Raw genomic sequence first — 21,410 nt, 5'->3', positions numbered from 1 at the left:
ATTTTTTTTAAAGATGCCCATTAAACAGTTATTTAACCAAAAACAAATTACAGCAGTATACCAGTTTTCTACAGTATGTATACTGTAACCTAGAATGAAATGGTATATTCCATTTAGGCTGAAAATAAAATTTAAAAATAGTACAGTAATTAACAGTACATTGTTCTTAAACAGTTTAAAGAGTCATAACTATTCATAAACGGTAATTCCACAGAAGATTAAAACCAAAGCATGTTGGTTGAAAAAGGTAAATTAATTTCAATATATATAGGACCTCATCGTAAATGGTATGTTCTGTTGACTTGAAGATTAAACTCTCTGTTAAAATCAGGTTGGTTGAATTGGAAATAAGGTCTAGGCTAAATGTCAACTTGCTATTTTAAAGTTAGACATCCTCATCGTAAAATGAATTCCATAATCCAAGTACAGTATAACATTTACTACTGTAAATCACAAAGGTAACATTTAAAAATGCCTGAAGAAATACTATATACTGTACTTCTCTAAAGCTATGTCTACACTATCAACCTTATGTAACAACAAATGTGATGTGCCCATATATGGACATGATGATGTCATATCACTACCATGTTTGGGAATATTACTACCACATTTGGGCATATCACTTTTTGTCAAATTAGTTCGATAGTGTAGACAAGGCTTTAGAGTTTAGTAAAAAATAATAATAATTTTTTTTTTTTTCTGCATTGTTGCGAATTGATAACGGTTGTTGCTAGCTGAAATTTTTATTTTGCAATACTTCTTAAACTTTAGATCCATATTTTAATTGAATGTTTAACTTATGATTGGCGAGTATATATTAAAACGGTGGCTGATATGGTTTGTCGCTGGCCGAATACTACTTATACTCTAGCTCCATAGTTCAATTGAATGTTCAATAATCATCAAAAGGAAAACAAATTATTGTGGTCTTTTAGAAATATTCTTTCTCATATCTCAATCTTAATTGACAATACCTAGAGGGTGAGCTCGCTTCACCAATCTATGTTTCGCGGTACATCTGAGATAGATAAGGTAGGTATCTATAGGTGGAGATCTTTACAATAGCATAAATTATAGATGTTGCCAGCGTGGATCACCTAACCCATCATGACAAGTTCAAATCTAGTTGACAAATTGTAATCAAAAAGTTCAAAATTTCATATCTTGTGATTTGTGTAATATTGATTCTAAGACTAGAGAGTAGTGAAAACACTTGACCCGTCAAAGCACTTCACACACAGATTGTTGACAACTCATAAGAAGATTATCGTTATAAATCAATTAATAAAGATGATGTAGTCATAAAAATAACATTAATTTCAATTTTAAGACATATTTATTGTTATTGATTGTTATGTGTGATTGTTATTAATATCATTAGATGGTATATCAAAAAACAAGGACAAGTTTTAAATTAATCCATTTTTTTCTGAATTACTAGATTCAAGTTTAAATTCAACAAACATTTTTTCATCATACAAATAATTTATAAAGCATAAAATTTAATAAAGAAGTACTTTATTATTAAATAATGTGGTGTTGTTGACAAACATATTTTAATTAAAAAATATGTAAAATGGTAATCTCTTCATTCATCTTAGCATGCTGTGTGTATGCACACACTCTGCATAAAATTACAGTACAATAATTAGGTGAGGCTACACATAAATCATTATCTCATTGTTCAAAAACAGTGAAACGAACTCAAGCATATTATTTATAGCATTCATACACATTAAATAAATTCTTATGCTGAAATTGATTAATTCGGTAATAATAATATCAATAATATAATTTAATACATTTATATACAGTAGCTTTGTGATATTTAAAGTTCAGACATGCTAATTTACTGTATATCCTTCAATTTTACTGTCAACACTTTTGACAGTGTAATATGCAGTACTGTATAATAATGTATAATGTATGATGAAAGCATAATGTATGAAGTCCCATACTGTACAGTAACAGTGTATGTACATCGCATTAATGTATGACAGCATATCAATGTTGTATGACATCAAATTACTGCACGACAGCACATTACTGCACAACAGCACATTACTACATGACAGCACATTACTGCATAACAGCACATTACTGTATGACTGTACAATACCACATTACTGTACAGTAGTACATTACTGCACGACAGCACATTACTGCACAACAGCACATTACTACATGACAGCACATTACTGCACAACAGCACATTACTGTATGACTGTACAATACCACATTACTACATGACAGCACATTACTGTACAATACCACATTACTGAATGACAGCACATTACTGTACAGTAGTACATTACTGCACGACAGCACATTACTGCACAACAGCACATTACTACATGACAGCACATTACTGCATGACAGCACATTACTGTATGACAGCACATTACTGTACAGTAGTACATTACTGCACGACAGCACATTACTGCACAACAGCACATTACTGCATGACAGCACATTACTGTATGACAGCACATTACTGTACAGTAGTACATTACTGTATGACAGCACATTACTGTACAGTAGTACATTACTGCACGACAGCACATTACTGCACAACAGCACATTACTACATGACAGCACATTACTGCACGACAGCACATTACTGCATGACAGCACATTACTGCACAACAGCACATTACTGCATGACAGCACATTACTGTATGACAGCACATTACTGTACAGTAGTACATTACTGTATGACAGGCCATTACTTTACAAGAGTACATTACTGTATGACAGGCCATTACTGTACAAAAGCACATTACTGTACAACAGCACATTACTGTATAAGAGCTATGCGCAAATTACTGTATTTAACCTCACATTATCAAAGTATCAATTTATTTCATCATAAAATAATAATAATATAAAAATACATAGAAAATCATAGGTAAAGGTGGCCATAAGAGAGCATAGCTTATTCTGTCATCTCAAAACATAGATACAGTAAACACATGTACCAGCACATTATGCGTATCACATCACTACAGCACAAAACATTATACTGAGTACTGGATTGTTTTATCAGAAATGTTTCTTGAAGAATGGCAAACAATTAAATATACTTTAGTATAATAGCAAAAATTATAACATATATTTTTATATATGCAATTTGGCCATGAGATGTAAAGTTGGTCAGTATTTTTTGGAAATGAAGAGAATACATATTTTAAACACACACACATTATTGCACAAAACTTACAACTTGTGTCACTGTTATGTTAATGCTCTACAATATCTTTGTTGCGTTCAAGTAGCCAATGTATTATACTTAGCAACATAGTTTGTGCATAAATACAATCCGTGTTACTACTACGTACGTTAAGTCAACATTAAATTGACTCTCATTAACATACTGTTTTGTACGTTTCCAAGGTTTTTGAATACTACACAACTTGAAAACATATTGTGCAGGTGATGAACTAAGTGTGTGCAATGTAATATATTTGGATCTAAAGCTCTGTCTACACTAATAAACAAGTTTGACAAGAAAAGTGTGATGTGTCCAAATATGGTAGTGATATGACATCATCGTGTCCATATATGGGCACATCACTTTTTTTCATTACATAACGTTTGGCAGAGCTGAAGCAAAAATTGAAAATGTATCTTTAGTATCTACTGTAGATGCTGTATATTTTTACAATTTAATTACATAGTACTGGTTAAAACGTAACAAGAATTTTTGTGTGTGAAAGCAAGCTTGGAAATTTTTTTTGTGGACTTCATACTGCAATCTTTAAATTAAAGTTCGGTTCCCACTAGGACACAACGCAAGAACGTAAGCACAATGCATGTAATCTGACCAATCACAACACGATAGTTGATGATATATTTATCATGATTGGTAAATTTACTTGTGTTGGGCTTACCTCTTCGTGTTGCATCATAGTGGGAACCAATGCTTTATGTCCACATACGCCAAATTTTAGTGGCTGTCAATGTTGTTTTTGTAGTACAATTAAGGGTTACCAATGATGGCTATCCAGCAAAAACCCCCGCCAGCCCAGAGAGGAGATATGCACCGCTGGGAGATATGGAGTATGCCTGAGTGTCGTATCATGATGAGTACGTATCTCATCTGCTACGCCCCTACGACCACCTAGGTCATGGGACAACGAACGAATGATGTTGATAATCATACTGTAAGTTAACTTAAGCTCTGTCTACATTATCAAACTAGTTTGACAAAAAAGTGTGATGTGCCCAAATATGGTAGTGATGCTTAAATATGGTAGTGATATGACATCATCATGTCCATATATGGGCACATCACATTTGTTGTCACATAAAGTTTGATAGTGTAGACAGAGCTTAATAATAACAGCATTCATTTTATGTGGCAAGTGGAACGTCCTACAACCATCACGGTCTGTTAATTTACCGTCCCCTTCGTCTAATATTTTTTTTAAACGAGAGTTTGTTATCAGCTAAATAATAATTACAGTCTTGCACAATGTATGCACAGCAATTCTAATAAAAGTTGAACAGTATCGTTGACATTTTGAATAAAAAGAAAAATATAAAAAAACTCTGATTCCAAATCAACAGGTGTTTAAAAAAGCTGTTAATTGTTTTGATAATGTCATTCCAAGTCAACAAAAACAAACATTCCATTATGATTGATTGATAATGACATTACAGAATAAATATTCTACTGTAAAGATTCCTCCCTTCGTATTTGCTTATTTCAAAACTAATTTTATTTGAGCATGGTATTATAAACTCTAAACAAAGCAAAGAAAGGATTACATTGTTAGATAATCAACTACTGCAAATAATAAAATAATAAACAAACTGGTCATCTAAATACTCATTTCCACTCAACTAATGCGGCTAATTTCAATGGCTGTAAAGTAAACAATGGATACCCGAACAAAAACAAATTAAAAAACAATTCCTATTTTTAGTAAACAAACGACAAACAAATTCATAAAAAACATCTGTTTTCATAGAAAATCAAGTTTGATTGGCTGATCTGATTGGCCGATTCGTTGTATTATGTAATTTTGTGTGACTGATATGTTTATATCCTTTGTTATTATTACATTTTCTCTTCACCTGATGGGCTACTGTAGGCCCGAAACATGTCGTGTTAATAAATTTATATTAAGGCAGTTTTAACTTGTTTGATTTTTTCTATCTACCCTGCCTATGCAGCTCTTTTTGATATTTTATATTCAGATAATTTAGTTTTGGGGAGATACTGTATTATTTGTAATCTTACCTTGTTCCGGGTTTTTTGGATTGTGGATCAGCACCGTTTTTATCCTGGTTTTCTTTATCCATCTCTTTCACACTCTAATATTTTGTTTTTACCTTCTTTTCTTCTGTGATGCTTGATGATTCTGAAAAGAGAAGCAAACATTAAATAAAAAATTGTCTTTTAAGCTCTGTCTACACTATCAAACTAGTTTGACAAAAAAAGTGTGATGTGCCCAAATATGGTAGTGATATAACATCATCATGTCCATATATGGACTCATCACATTTTTTTGTCACATAAAGCTGGTTGTGTAGACAATTTAGCAATGTGGAATGAACATTGTATTGTACAGTACGTTGAATAGTAAAGTATACAAAATTACAAATTCTGCTTTGAACTGGAAAATGTATTTCTTCATCAGCCATATTTGGCCATCATGCTACAGCATGAATGTTGTATTAATAGTAATTGAAATAATTCCAATTGAAACTATCAATATTGTGTTATTCAATTTTTTACTGTAAACGTAAATTTAATTCATCTGGTACCTAAAGTAATACATGACAAATATAGTAGCTTTGCTAAAAACATCTGGTTGAAAGAGAAACAATAAATTTAAACACACTTAAAAGCTATTAATCAATAAATGTATTCAAACACAGAAATAGACAGATCATTTGAAATTGTATATCGTCGACAAGATGTAATCATTTTAATATTGCATTCTGAAAGAAAAGAAAATGCTAACATGTTGAATAATGCTGAGTAGAATAGCAAGATGGCAGATGCTTTTAGCAGTGCTATACAGTACACACTTTAGTTCATTCATTCATCTTTCTATTTTGGAACACCATGATGACATAATATATCCATAGAAAAAAGAAGCTTAATATAAGAAATCATTGTACAGATATTGATATTGATAGTCCCCGTGTCCCCTGTTATCTATCCCGTGTCCCCTGTTATCTATCCCTTTTCCCCCTTGAGAATTTAAATATATAAGGAGGTTGAAAGAAAAGAAAAGTTGGGGGTGTGGGATTGCTTTTTTTGGGGGGGGGGGGGGGGTGTTTTGGGGTGGGGGGTTTGTAGAGATATCAACATTGGCTAATTGTCCATTAATTTCAACGAAAAGACAAATGCTTTTAATTTTACACTACTGCACAATATAACTTAATTTTCATAAAAGAGATTTGTATAATTTAAATGTACAGTACATATATGAACAATTTTAATATGAACAATTTAAATTGGTGCAGTGATACAGTACGTGATAGAAAGCTATTTCAAATGATATCTCATTTTCATGCCAACTTTTGAGCAGAGTAAAGTGAATTGGTGTGACTACTCATGCATAACATGTGCATTCTTGCATGACATGTGCACTCATGTGTGACATGGAATATTTCCCAAGAGTAAAAAAAAATGGTAAATATTAAATTTGGTTGCATGTACTATAGTATTAATGAAGCAAATTTAACTGTGCTATTAATTAAAAATAAATAAATACTAAATAATATCACAGCTAAAAATACATTATTGATATGTTCTACGATACAAATTGTATTTTGACCTATTTTTATGAAGCCATTAAAATGTCAACGACCTGACATGGCACAACTTGATGATAAAGCAAGGCGTAACTCCATCAACCAAGATATTAATTGAATTAGAAATTTATTTTTCAATAAATAAGAAAACTCTTTTACATCTTAAATAATTTGTTGATAAAAAAATTAGAAAAATGGTTAGTGAAAAATGTTGGACTGTTTTCAAAAAAACAACTAATACAGTAGCTAATATTAGAATTTGAATGTTCACTAAATTTTTTTTTACATCTACTGTACACTGCTAATTGCCAGTGACAGGAACTGTTTACATTACTTGGCAAAACTATATAAACTCCTACACAATTTATTATTATTCTACGTTAGCTACAAATGTCAATATTGCATTTAAACAGCAAGTTTAAGTTGGCAGATAATATAACTCATAAAATGGTAACACTGTTAATACCTCTAACAAGCTTGATTTAATCCTGCTTTATAATAATAATAATAATAATGTGTAAACCAATTGCAGTGGGTGATGCTATACTTTCAAGTTTAAAAAACATGTACCATGGGTTTCACTAGGACTTTTCGTAGTAGGGTCACCAGGGGTCACCCAAAGTGTAATGATGTACAGTATGTATGATGCTTTGCTTGTATCCTTAGGTAAGACACTTTACTTACAACATTTAGGCCTTACGGTGAAGATGAAAACATTTTTTCTTGTTCCTCATTAAGCATAATAAGTGAACTCTCTTGATTCATATACATAAAAATAAATTAATCACGTATTAAAAAGTTCCACGAAAATTTTACTGACATTTTAAAGAAATCTTGATTTTAAAAGTATAAAAGAATATATTTTCGCAGTTGCCATTTTGTATCACATGACATCAGTTAAACCAATCATACGCGACGTTTAGGCAGCAGACGTCAAAATCAGCACGATGTAAACACGAAATGGCGTCCGACGAGGAATGATCTTCTCGCTCAGACAAAGTAAAGTTGAAATGTTTTTTCCAAATTTACAAGCATTCAAATGAAATTATCAGTCCAATTACTGAGATTCGATGGAATAAAGTGTTGCTCTGTTCAAAGAGTTGGATAAAATTAGATGGAGACGGCAAGGAAATCGCCATACATTTGACGGAGCTTGGTATGTTGGATGAAGGTATTGACGTCGCGAGCATCCAGGCTTAGGTTTTCATGCTACCTGTTACAGGCGATATACTGATACATCTCGACTAAAAAAGGTAATATTTGGTTTCGATTATTATCAGAATACTCTAAGAGTTAATAATATAGTTAAATGATACAGTATATAGGGTGCTACTGCACTTGATATGCTATATTGTGCCCTTAGTTTCTGTGCTTGGTTGTTGATTGGGCTTCTACTACTGTAGTACCAGTACTACTACGTAGGCCCTAGGCCATATTATATTATATATATTATTCAGTAGGCTACACAATTAATTTTAGTTAAATACCAATATAGTATAGGCTCTAGGCCTATATAAGACAAAATAAAATGCTGTATAAATTAATTATACGTTGAAATTGATGTTTAGGCTGAAACAAGAGTTGCCAAAAAGAGATCCCAAGCAGGAGACAGTGAGAGCCCAGATGAGCCACCAGTTAAGAGGGCCAAGCATTTTTTTGAGAAGTAGTTCAGCCACAGCAATGGTTCAAAAAGCCACTATTTTGCCAAAGAAATGTATCATTTGTAAATTGCAAGACAAATTAGTGACGATCCAAGGCAATCATTTAGGAATTACACACACTATTGCTTTTGTTGATTTGATTTATGACAGGAATGTTGCGAAAAGCTGCAGATATGAGAGAGGACGAAAGTATTTTAAAAGACATTCGAGGCAAAAGCTGTGCTTGTATTGAAGTGCGATATCATGACCAATGTTACAAAAACTACACCAAAATAGTTGTTAATTCATGTAAGCGACATGATTCTGGAAAGTGAGTAAAACGTAACTTTCTAAAACTCTGTTGGTTTTTTTAATTTACATTTTTTATTTTTTTTTTTATTTGCTTCAGTCTAAATGTTCAATTTTTAAACACTAAAATCTATAAAATATTAAAATATATTTTAATAATATTTATTATTATTTACAGGGAATTGGAAAGTGTTTTTTTTAACATTATAAGCAAAGCTATAAGGTATTTTGCAGAGATGTAATTGATAAACGGTTACAGTATGGACAAGAGATACTAAGACTCGCAAAACTCCAAAAGCTTTTCATGAAATCAATTGAAAAAACAGAAAATGTTTACTTGTCAACTATAAGGTAGGCTGTCGATCACTTCTTAAAAATGATGAAATAATTGTAATATTTTTTGAGATCCAGTTACTGTAATAATTTCTTCATTGTAGGTGTGTTACAATTAATTATAATCAATTAATGTGTTATTTATAGATCAGACGTGTTGAAGAAGAAGCTCAGGATGGATTATCCTAACCTAATTTTTCATTCACCCACAAGAAGGTTAGTTGCTTAGTGTGTTTATATTAAATGATTATTTCACCAGGGATAATTTAAAAAAAAAAACCTTTTTGTGGATTGGTCAAACTAAATATTTTATTATTTTTTCTTAATTAGAAATGAATCAGTTCTGGTGTACTTTAGCAATGTATCCCCTGGATTTGTGGCTGCGGTGTTCTGATCTGTGCAAGTGCAATGAGTGTGAAAACAGGACAAGAGAAGAAGAAGACGAAAAAGAAGACACACCAGACTATGGCATTGAAGATGATGAATTAGACTATGATGAATTAGACTATGATGAATTAGACTATGAGGAAGATGAATATGAAATATAGTTTATACGGTTTTGAATGCAATAAAATCATCATAAAAAGTAACTGTAATGTAATAGGCCTACACTATAACCAATGTGAAACACTAACCATGGTTATGCAAACAGAAACTGTGATCATGTGAATAGAAAAAAAGATTTAAAAAAATGAAAACAAAATGGAAACCATGAGAATATAAATAAACAATCTTACCATGAGAATATAATAATAAAAACTGTAACCATGAGAATATAATAAAAACTGTAACCATGAGAATATAAAGAAAAATAGTAACTATGAGAATATAAAGAAATTGTGTAACCATTATAAAAGAAATTGTGTAACCATGAGAATATAAAGAAAAATATTAACCATGAGAATAAATACAATTACATAGAAACAAAACAAATATTTGATTTGTATTTTATTTTATTTAATAATTTAAATTTACTATTGCATTGGTGTTTATTACTAGGAATATGCATGTGTTCTATATGTTTCACAGTTAAATCATATCAGTCACTATGTACATCCTACGGTATAAACTTCGCATTGCTGCTGTATTTCTACTGCTATTAATAGCCTACATGTCGGGAGAAACCATTATACGAACAGTTGAAGCCATTTGTAATTATTAAATGTTTTAATGTCGGGGGATAATTATTAACTCTAAATTTCAATTTTAGAGTTAATATAAATTTGTATTCACCAAATTTATTAAAAAAAATAAAGAATACATCTATTTTGATAATAAATAACTTGCCTATATATTTCTTACAAACCGTGATAATAATCGTACGGTCTAGTTATAGTGCGCCACCAGTTGTTTCAGCCTCACTATTTCGTAAGAAATCGTTGGCATATTTACCAACTTTAACGGTAATTTTCTACCAAACGCCAGGTATTTTTTTGTGGAACTTTTACTTTTTGTACTATTAGTATTTATTTAGAACAGTATATGTGGTAAAAAAGTATTATGCTTGATGAGGAACGGGATTGCTTTTCCAGGCATCATTTCAGCTTCGCCGTAAGGCCTAATTTGCTTCTCCCCACTCAGATCAAAATCAAGACACAACTTTGTGCTGATTACTAGATGCATTATTATGGGAGTATGTTTCCGTATGTGTTTGATCCAAAAAAATGGCCGGGTAATAATTTGCAGGCATTGAGAGCTTGCTTATATGCGCTATAAACTATTATTATTACTGTATATTGAGAGGCAGGCAGAAACAAATCTCAAAAACAGATTACTCTATCCACAAAAGTGTCTGTTAGAGCCATTATTATTAAGCTAACTGTGTAGTAGTGTATACCTAAAATAATTTAATTTTATTAAGATCAAAAATAAGGTGTAGAATAACTGTACAGATGGTAGATTAAATCCAGTAAGTTGCTACAAAATGCTACTGCACTAATTGAATATTATTAAGTAATACTAATACATTATTTATATTAATCATTTTATCTATCACAGGTTTTTCAATTATTTGATCATACTACAGTATATATTCACTATAATTCAATAATTCCTCTGACTTCTGGATTCAATTGGAAGTAATTCTGGTTATAAACCAGGCTTTCTGTAATTGGGTTATACAGGAATTCAATTCATTTTTCTTCCATTTGTAATTTTGTATTCATTTTAAATGTGTTCTCTGTGTGTCGTTCCTTTAATGCAAAATAAATCCTTTAAATAAAATAAAAGTAACTGATCCAAAGTCTTCCATAAAATAATAGTATTTACAACATTTTTTTTCTTTCTGAAAATTACAGTACGACATTATAATATTATCATCATCCATATAATTGTACTGTATTATAGTCTCAACAAGTCATAACCATGATGTGAATTGAATAGCGTATTGACCTTGCATCCACGTGACCTTCAACCTATTTTAATGCCTTTCATATTTTTTAGCTTCAAATTCCATATTCCTATTAGCTTTCATTAGGCTAATGGCGAGTACTACACACTATTTAATATGGTAAGGTCATTTGCTTTGAATATCAGAGACATTATGAAAAGTACATACTAAACATGTTTGCCGAACTGTAGCATAGCCAAAATGCTGTAAACAAAAAATGATTTTTTTAAACCGTATATATTATTATAGTGTAGCAAAAAAAGGCAATACAAACTTTCCTACTCAAAATAATAATTGATTAGCAGTAATTATTGCTATCAAATTTTTTATTAAAAATTATTGCAAAAAGTACATGTTTTAGGCACACAGATTAAAATACACTGTAGTTACAGTACTACTACTATAGTATAGTCTGGCATCTCATAGTGATACTAGTAGTTTGAAGATGGTTGATATTACATATTTACATATACAGACAGCCCATTAGTCCAATTTTGGCAGCATTTCTGAATAATGTTTACAATTAAATTTTAATGAGTTTGAATTTTATGACCAAGAATTAGGCACAGTACAGTAGTAGTAAATCTGCCAAATCGTGTTGATGTGGATGCATCACACGTACAACATCTGATTGAAAACACATTGATAAACAAACAAAAATTAGAATTTAAATGGTACTGATGATTGTCAACAACCTCGTGCTCTGGACTTGAGTTTGAGCCACAACTTAAATTGAAGAAACATGTTCACATTTCGACATCGCAAAAAAGAAGGGTGAGGTGTGTCACCACCCTAAATGCATGGCTCATGGATGATACCACTATCTTGGAGGGTGCTACGGTTTGGATTATTTTTTTATTTTTGTCCCCTCAAAAGGCCTATGTCGATTTATTCAGGTACAATAAGGATACAAAAACCTCTGTAAAGTTCTGTCTACACTACTAAACTAGTTTGACAAAATTATTGTGATGTGCCCAGATATGGTATCGATATGCCCAAATATGGTAGTGATATGACATCATCATGTCCATATATGGGCACATCACATTTTTTGGTCGACATAAAGTTTGATAGTGTAGACAGAGCTTTAGGTGCAAAAGCAAATTTTGTAGCTTTCGTTTACCAGTTAGTTATTAATAATATACCTTTCAATGTTGGTAAACTACAATAGTAAAGATTTACAATTAAACAATAGGATATTTGTTAATGTTAACTGGAAGAAGTCTATCTTCCTACCAGGAAGAAATCTATTTCATACAGTAATAGCATACAGTAAGTGGTTGTAAAATATTAAGTTTACAGTATACACTATATTCCAAGTGTTCCTTGAATTCATACACACCTTTCCTTATGAACTTCAATAATATCCTTTTACATGAAAACCAGGAAACCAAAAAAATTATGCTACCTGTACAGTACAGTCTTTTAGTTAAAAATTAAATAATAATTCAAAGATTACATAAGATAAAGAATTTCAGTTAAATCCCTTTAAGTTGATAAATTTGTCCGATAAGTACAGTGGTAATACATTTTGCACGTGGACAAGTGGTTTATATATACTGTCAGTGTGTACTGTACTACTGTATATACAGTACTGTACAAACAATACAATAGAAACATAAAATCAAATCAGTGGCGTTAGTACAGTAGTCTGTAAAGTGTGCCTCTTAAAGTCAACTCGGACTAGTAGTCTCTTCGGGAGGAAATTAAACATGTTTAAAGTTCTCGCAAAGACCTAAAAACTATGATGCTATCGCAAGACGATTCGTATCGTCTGTATTTAACTCAGAAAGCACCGATGAGTCAAAACATATTGTTGGGCCTTGTATACGAGTTTTAGTCTTCGAGTTGTACTGTAGCACTAAAGCTAGCCTGTGCTCGCCAGAGAGAGGGCTTTTATATGAAAAGTTAAAAGTTCTCCACTAATCCGTCGAGCATGTCCCATGGTACCACCATCATTTCGCTTACTTTAAAATATTTATCCTCTAGCAGTTTGACTCTAACTTGTTTCAGTGAATCAAGTAACCTCTTAACTATTGTACTTGATACTCCAATAGTTATTGACCTTTTATACTGTGAGTCAGGTGGATTTATAATGCTTATTACATAAATAATTAAATGATCTAATCCTGTAAACAAACAATCAAATTTATTTTTATATTTATTATTAATGGATTTATTAATACAACAGCTAAATATCTAATTTACTTATTCATATCATACATAACAAACATGACTTGCGTCATTGAGCAGTATCCAGCAATATTATGAACAAATTACGAGATGAAAATATAGAAAAACATATTAGATAAAATTGTAAATTGCTTAATTTCCAAATCCAAATGACGTTCTTAAATCACAAATCTGTCATAATCAATTTCATTACCTCATAAATCAGTCATAATTTAGCTTTCAATTTTTATATATTTTAGAGTTAAAATTAGAAGGAATATAATAAAGATATTAATACATCACATGCTAAGGATTGCCAAAATGTATCAAAAATCCCTGTAAATAGAAACTAAAGGATATTACACTCTTTGAATAATAACTACATAATAAACATACTTAAACTGTACAACCTCTATGATGTTAGAATTGATTTTGGAAATTGATATATCATCAATGTTTTCAGATTATATAATAATTACACTTTACAAGAATATTGATGATGATGATGATGATGAGATGATGACGATGATGATGAGATGATGATGATTAGATGATGATAAGGAGATGATGATGAGATGATGAGATGATGATATGATGATGATGTTGATGATGACGATGATGAGATGATGATGATTAGATGATGATAAGGAGATGATGATGAAATGATGATGATGTTGATGATGACGATGATGAGATGATAATGATGTTGATGATGACGATGATGATCAGATGATGATAATGATGATGATGATGATAAGGAGATGATGATGAGATGATATGATGATGATGTTGATGATGATGATGATGATGTTGATGATGACGATGATGAGATGATGATGATGAATGATGACGACGATATGATGACGATGATATGATGATGATGATATGATGATGATGATGATGATGATATGATGATCAAATGTTTGATATTACACACTATAAAATAAGACATGATGACGATGATTACAAATATATTTTAATGAATTTTATTATACAATTTGTCATATTTTAATATCAAATTTAATTATAATTTTGAATTACATATGCGGTACAGTTTTTTTATAATGTACAGATGAAATTTAATACTAATTTTTAAATTTTAAATTATTTTCAAAAAAATCAACACAAGACAAGGTTTTGTAAATTAGATAATTTAAGTACGACAGAAAAACTGCATAATTATGAATAAATATCTATGGTATCATGAGAGACACATTGTAAGGTTGCTCCTACTGCAGACAGTGATATCACACAATAAACTCACTGTAGGTGAAGATGACTTAGAGGATTACATAAACAACAAAACAATCAGCAGACTTCATAATTATCTAGATATGATAATTAATGCTAATTGGTTTTTGATATGAAGGTAGATCATAGAGGGAAAAGTTGAATAACACCATGGAGGTATAAAAAATTTGTATACATTATATATTTTATACCTCCATGATAACACTAATAACAGGAAGAAAATCATTCAGCACAGATAATCTATAAATACTGTAATTATTAAAAGGAAACAAATTGTTTTCTTCTGTACACCCTATATTATTTTAACAATCTCTTCCTCTATCTATTAAGCTCTGTCTACACTATCAAACTTTATGTGACAAAAAAATGTGATGTGCACATGGACATGATGATCATGTCATATCACTTACCATATTTGAGCATATCACTGCCATATTTGGGCACATCACACTTTTTTTGTCAAACTAGTTTGATAGTGTAGAGCTTAATGTATTGTACAGTAGAACTGTATACCCTCCTCTAACTCACTGTACACCCTCTAATTACTGATACAACCTAGGTATGTGTACACTCTGTACACTCCTATTTCACTGTAGTGTGCAGTACATCATATAATAGTACACCATATTAAGCCTAAATTTGGGGGTGGGATTATACTTGTGCATGGGATAATAATTGGTCAATATGGTAAAATAGCAATGTGGTGGAAAATTGATTGTATTTTTATAACTAAAGTTTATATGATTTAAACATGGAGTTGCTCTTTGACACAAATAAAAGTCCATGGAATTGGACGCAATCTAGTCTGTAGGGAGTACTGTATATTTTATAACGCACTAATGCAAGATGTATTGTATCTTGGGGATCTACTAAATTACTTATTGCAACTGATCTACTTAATAGCCTAATTTAATAGTTAAATTAGAATAACAATGATGCGACAATAATTGAAAATTAGCTGTTATGCTGACTTTGTATTTAATCAAAACATACTGGCAACGTTTGCAGAATTTTAACTATTGGACACTGTCTCTGAGTTTCTATTGAGTGTGTCTAACTGCGCAAGGGACGTACAGCACATGTTGGCCGATATATTCAAACAAGGATACACAGTAAAGGAAGATGATGCTGATGATGATAATAATGATGCTAGATTTTGATCTCTGTTGATAACTGCAAATTGTAGAAAAAAAAATTAAAATAACAGGTTTGGAGTTAAGCAGGAATAATACTCGTATCCGGTTTCTCTGACCTCATTGGGTCAGACCCAACAAATCTTGCTTGTAATTATATTTTCTAGTAGTAGAGAAAGGTAGGCTAGGCTGTGCAAACAAATAAAAAAACATGCAGACAGTATCAATATTATTATTATAATTAGGCCTATAAAAATAGCAAAAACACCAACAGGATATTAACAATAAATAAGCCTAAATTTAACCTTAATATGGCACATACATTTTAAATAACAAAACAAATCTTTATTACATTATCATGCATTGATGAGCTAGCTAGCTAGCTACAAACTTGTTTTATAAACAACAACCAACCAACAGTACACACCTCCCTGGATAAAATGACAACCAAGCCTAGCTGCTTCTGTGTTCCTGTTTCTTGCTGCTAATCAGATGCGACGGTAGCGACCATCAACCGTGTCATATATACACAGGCAAACAGTTGGAATTCCCTTGTATTAATGCCAATTTATATGCTCATATATCTGCTAATTGGTTCACTAATGATTGATATAACAAATTGTTAAACTTTACCTGATAAATGTGTCTTTGAACAATTTAAGTATTGGATACAACCCTGTCCATAACGTCAACAAAACCAACTAACGATAGTCTGCTGCCTTGCCTCCCTAAAAATTCATTCATATGTCATTAATTCACGCCCTCTATAATTTATTTGACGCTCACTCACACCACACGTACGTACACACCAACAACACAATTTTCAAGCTTCCGATCAGGGTCAGTCGCATCTAACACAAATAATATTTTATTACCTGAAAGATAGTCGATCGTTTACTGTATATTTTGACTTTATGTTATAAGCGAAATCATTGCATTTTAAGTTTTAAACTTTTATAAAACTACAACTTAATGGCATTTTCCATTTCAATTTTCATGTTTTATTAGGGATAATTTATCTTTAACAAACAATCGTGCAAAAAGCGTGAATATAAAGATATACACCAACTAAAAATGATTCAAATTTATTATAATGGTTCAAACAGTCGTACATATAAAACGAAGATTGTTGATAGGCATTGCGTAATGCCTCCTATTTAGTGAGATAACAGATTTTGTTTTGTGTCCATGAGTTCGGATTTTACGTAATTCTTTTTTTAAATTATTATTTAAAATACTTGATTTAAATAGCAGGCATTCGGCTGTCCAAAAGTTGACATTCAACGTTGATAGGTGATGACTGAAAATGATCATCCGGGTCCTTTCAATGGCAACCTATGTTTTCAGTTCCTCTGACCCCTCTGACCCAATCCCGTTTATTTCAATTTTAACTCCGGCGGAAATCATTGACTTCAGTTTACATGTGTGCCTTTAAAACGTTCCGCCATAATGGTTAAAACAATATAAAAAGTATAAAGTAGCTAGGCCTCTGCTACGCCAAACCCCCATTTTGGAATATTTTACATTTAGCGTACTAAAAAGAAACCTACTATTCATCAGCATTTTGTAGATGAATAGATAATGATCGTGTCAATGGGCAATTTCCTTTCTTAAAAATGTGCATATTTATTATTTTTATCTCGATACGTCATGAATTGAAGATGGTAGGCCTAATATTGTTCAATAATCGGCCTGCATAAAGAGAATTAACGATCCGACGAGTCAGCATATGGAACAAAATAAATTCGTCTTTAGTAGAAGTGTTCTCCTGTTTCACAACTAGGTTAAAAAACAAATTTGGCTCATCGAGTGCTATTCGAACTTTGCAGCAAGATGGTCCATTTCGTTGTCTTTTAGTAGTTTAATGAATTTGGCCAACTTTTCTTTATCACTGAAAGTTCTTTTCTTCTCTAGTTGAAGTATCAACATCCACGTATCCTCTGGCTCCTCATCCAGTTCCAACAGTCGTCCAATGAGTGTTTTTTCCTCAGTGCCCAAGTCGCGACCAAACTCGATCAACTTTCGTCGGTGATCCCAGTATTTAGGGATACTTATTTCACGGAATCCAGGAAACTTCGGCAGCCATTTTCTGATCGTCGCCAACTTCTCGTCCAAACTTCCCATCTCTCCGATTACAACGGCTTCAATGAGAACATCCACGTTTGATGGTCCAATTATTCCAGGAACTCGAAGTAACTCAAAGAGTTTGTATGGATCTTTATTCGTTTCTAATTCTGATTGATCAAGTTTACTTTTAAACTGCCCAATTATTACTTTGAGTTTATTGATTTTCCCATATCTTTTCCACCAATATGACACCTTTACAACCAATTGCTGATAGTCTTCTGAGGACAGTACTATAATTTAAAAAATAAAATAAAAATATTGATAGCATGTTGTTTTTTTGTATTTTTGTTTTTATTTTTGAAGAAATAGGCCTATTGTGTTTAAGAGTTGAAATGAAATATCAGTAGAGTACACAATAGGCAGAGCGCCGCAGACCGTATCAATAAATCGGCACCAGTTACATGTTCCTCCTCGAGGTTCAGTGTACATCTGGCCAGGCTGTGCACTTAGTGCATCTTTCCGAAGTGTAGGGAGTTACCGCAGTACTACTGTAGTCCCTCTGTCCTTGTACATGGTAGGGAGCCGCCGTGGATCTGTAGACCCTATAGGACTTCAATCTCGAATTTCCTCTATTCGGGAATGAACATTATCATAAATACAACAGTATAAATACCAATACAATACAAAAACTGGGTTCGATGTGAACATAGTCATACATAATATGGGAAATGTTTTTAATTAGTATAGAGTATAGTAGAGAGGTAATTTGTAAAATTTCCATAAAATCTTAGTTTCATAAATTATATACCTGTACCAACTGATGTCCATGATACTTTTGTTGACTGTCCTTCCGAAGCAGGCCTACTTGCAACACTTTCTGTAGATTAAACATAAACATATTGATGTCAAAATACGATTATAAACGATACAGAGTATAGACTAACGGTATTAGTAGAGAATGTATGAGAGTAGCACTCAGGTGACATTATAATTTACTGTATATTTCATATAACTTATCAAACAACATGATGCTGAGCTCCGGGGGACCAAAGGGTTTAAACAATAATAGTTCTTAGTGCATCAAACTCATCAATATTGGCAAGAAAAAACACAAAACATTATAACAAAATGTTGTTTTTAACTAAGAGCAATAACATTTCAAAGGGTTCGTATTCGATTCGGACAACATTACGATGCCGTACCTGATCCACTTGGTGGTCCTGTTGTTGTCTGAACTGGTGGTAGTGAATCTATATAGACTGATATCAAATAATAATATTAATAGTATGTATAGAATAAAAGTATGTGACAATAATATAAAACAATTATACTAGCGCTTCTTGATAAGGCATTTCTCTTTAATAAACATTATTATAAATGTTTTCAGTTACCTTGTCGTGCAAATTGCTCAATATTGTTATAATAAGTTTCTTTTTTGATAAAACGAAATATGATTTATGATTTTTTATACACGATTTCATATTCTACTGTTACCATCGAGGGCAATTATTAACAGGGCATTACACATAAATATGTTGTTAAGGCGTTATTTTGGCAACTTAATATTTGACTTACAGGGAAATTAAAACACAAGAAAGAAAGGCGAATAACAAAAACGGAAATACAATACAATTATCATCAGTGAAAAATTGAAAACAGCTAAAAAAATGTTATAAATTCTCAGTGGGATGCTCAGCCTGTGATCTGATATATAGGCTCGAATAATCCCCAGGGCCGTACGCAGGGTGCGTACGCACACCCCCCCCCCCCTCCCCCCAAATTGCAAAAGGTCTACATTTTATAGGGTCTTAAAATAAATCTGTAGTGTATTATACATTATATTATGAAAATGGTCCAAAATATATTAATCCGCACCCACCCAAATAAAATCCTGCGTACGGCCCTGATCCCTACCTTGTAAGTTACTCTTTGCTATTCCGTTGAGAAGTTTTGCAAACCTTTCTGTCTTCACACGAGTGCTGTCCAATAATAAGTTGTCATTATCGTGTGTTTCTAGGTAAAATACGAAATGCCATACATCCCGAAAATCTTTTGAGTCCTGGTAGTAGTAAGCTGCTATGTCCGCTAATTCTGTAGTTGAAACATGTCTGAGAGCTCTATAAAGGGCTCTACGAAACGGTGTTATTCTTTCTACGCTGTTGCCATTGTATCCCTGGGTATTTTTCTTATACTCTCCTATACGTGTTTTAGCTGAATGTTGGTCTGTCAATTTGGCGATTTCTAACAAAATCTCCACATCAGTTGTGGAGATAAGACCAATTCCGTCATCACAGAGTGGGCGAAATAACTGCATTGCTGATTTTTCTTCTGGGGATAATTCATCACCTTTTAGGATATCATGTAAAATACACTTCAACCAATTACATTTGGTACTACCAGAAAAAACTTTATTAAGGTCTTTAAGTAAATCTTGAAGTGCAAAGTTACCCGCTGCCATTGTATATCAATGCTAGAGAATAAAAAAAGTAAATTTTATAAAAACTTTTATCTACCGAATTAATTTGTTGCCTATAAAAACATCACTTACGAAAGATGAGTTCACCGCTATAAAGCATACAGTACCTAAAGTATTTGCTGCCCTCTTTAGTGATGATGACTTAATAAGCGGAAAGTCCAATTACTATTTTTAGTACAATAATCGCTTGAAATGCTAAAATTAAATCTTATAAAAAGATTAAATAAAGCAAAATTATTATATGATCATTATGACAACATAATACAATATTTCATCCAAACATCATGATATATTTTTATGAAATTGATGCCTTTTCCGAAATTGCCCCTCCCATCATATCAGGTATGAATAACTAATAATAAGTATAAGTGCCTACTACTAGGCTACTGTGTAATAATACAATTTCACATTAATCTAATAATACTAATAATTATAGCCTACTACTAGTACTAATACTACAGGTAAGTATTTATAGTCTTAGTGTGCACATAATTACAAGGAAATGAAACAACCGACTTACTGGGCCTACTGGAGGTACGTCGTCAGCACCCAACAAAACCGGTTAAGCTTATGGGTTATGCTTTGGCGGTCGATTAAAAATAAAAGATTTAACAACACACACACAATAGTCATAAAGAGCAGAATATATGAAACGTCACAAGTCAAAGTTCAATTATTGACAGTGTACTATGAAACGCCAAAAGTATATAGCGTATAAGTATTTCCGTATGAAATATATAATACTGTATTGAAACTGAAAAACTGTATTACTGACATGGTCGTAGATTATTACGATACTAATTACACTTAATCAATCATCCTCTCAAGCCCGCATGAGTCGGCCAGCAAATATATAGAAGGTCTAT

At 32.0% G+C, this 21,410-nt stretch overlaps 2 protein-coding genes and 1 long non-coding RNA gene across 6 annotated transcripts in view; 1 reads left to right on the top strand and 2 right to left on the bottom strand.

The window, feature by feature from the left end:
• The window catches only part of LOC144842879 (beta-arrestin-1-like), a 37,076-nt gene extending 20,357 nt beyond the window's left edge, over positions 1-16,719 (bottom strand). For both annotated transcript variants that reach the window (XM_078699453.1, XM_078699454.1), the window contains exons 1-2: positions 16,635-16,719; positions 5,249-5,369 (exon numbers count right to left, since the gene is read on the bottom strand). In XM_078699453.1, the coding sequence (XP_078555579.1) occupies positions 5,249-5,310 (62 nt within the window). In that variant the 5' untranslated portion in view covers positions 5,311-5,369; positions 16,635-16,719. The remainder of the gene's footprint in view (positions 1-5,248; positions 5,370-16,634) is intronic.
• On the top strand, positions 7,463-10,614 carry LOC144842911 (uncharacterized). Of its 3 annotated transcripts, none has more exons than XR_013612194.1 (5): positions 7,463-8,027; positions 8,586-8,745; positions 8,902-9,074; positions 9,204-9,272; positions 9,387-9,582. It is a non-coding gene; the product is annotated as an uncharacterized LOC144842911 (long non-coding RNA). The 3 variants fall into 2 exon arrangements; XR_013612195.1 differs by lacking the exon at positions 8,586-8,745 and having other exon boundaries at positions 9,387-10,614.
• Positions 16,720-17,086: 367 nt separating the features above from the next.
• LOC144842570 (uncharacterized) lies at positions 17,087-21,187 on the bottom strand. Its single transcript, XM_078699022.1, has 5 exons — positions 21,065-21,187; positions 19,983-20,538; positions 19,271-19,327; positions 18,877-18,945; positions 17,087-18,358 (listed from the first exon to the last, which is right to left on the bottom strand). Exons 2-5 carry the CDS (start codon positions 20,524-20,526, stop codon positions 17,814-17,816), a joined length of 1,215 nt encoding a protein of 404 aa, XP_078555148.1. The 5' UTR covers positions 20,527-20,538; positions 21,065-21,187; the 3' UTR covers positions 17,087-17,813.
• Between the last annotated feature and the right edge of the window lie 223 nt (positions 21,188-21,410).

The sequence above is a fragment of the Antedon bifida genome, chromosome 5 (assembly GCF_963402885.1).
Source record: "Antedon bifida chromosome 5, ecAntBifi1.1, whole genome shotgun sequence".
Classification (NCBI taxonomy): Eukaryota; Metazoa; Echinodermata; class Crinoidea; order Comatulida; family Antedonidae; genus Antedon; species Antedon bifida.
Note: the sequence above shows the minus strand (reverse complement) of the source record. Positions and strands in the feature narration are given on the sequence as shown.

Excerpts from the sequence above, each read along its gene's own strand:
- LOC144842570 (XM_078699022.1), bottom strand. The coding sequence starts at position 20,526 with ATGGCAGCGGGTAACTTTGCACTTCAAGATTTACTTAAAGACCTTAAT. Across the intron at positions 19,328-19,982 it reads AGCAAAGAGTAACTTACAAG|TCTATATAGATTCACTACCA; the intron begins GTAGGGATCAGG and ends ATTTGATATCAG. Across the intron at positions 18,359-18,876 it reads ATGGACATCAGTTGGTACAG|TACTGTCCTCAGAAGACTAT; the intron begins GTATATAATTTA and ends TTTAAATTATAG.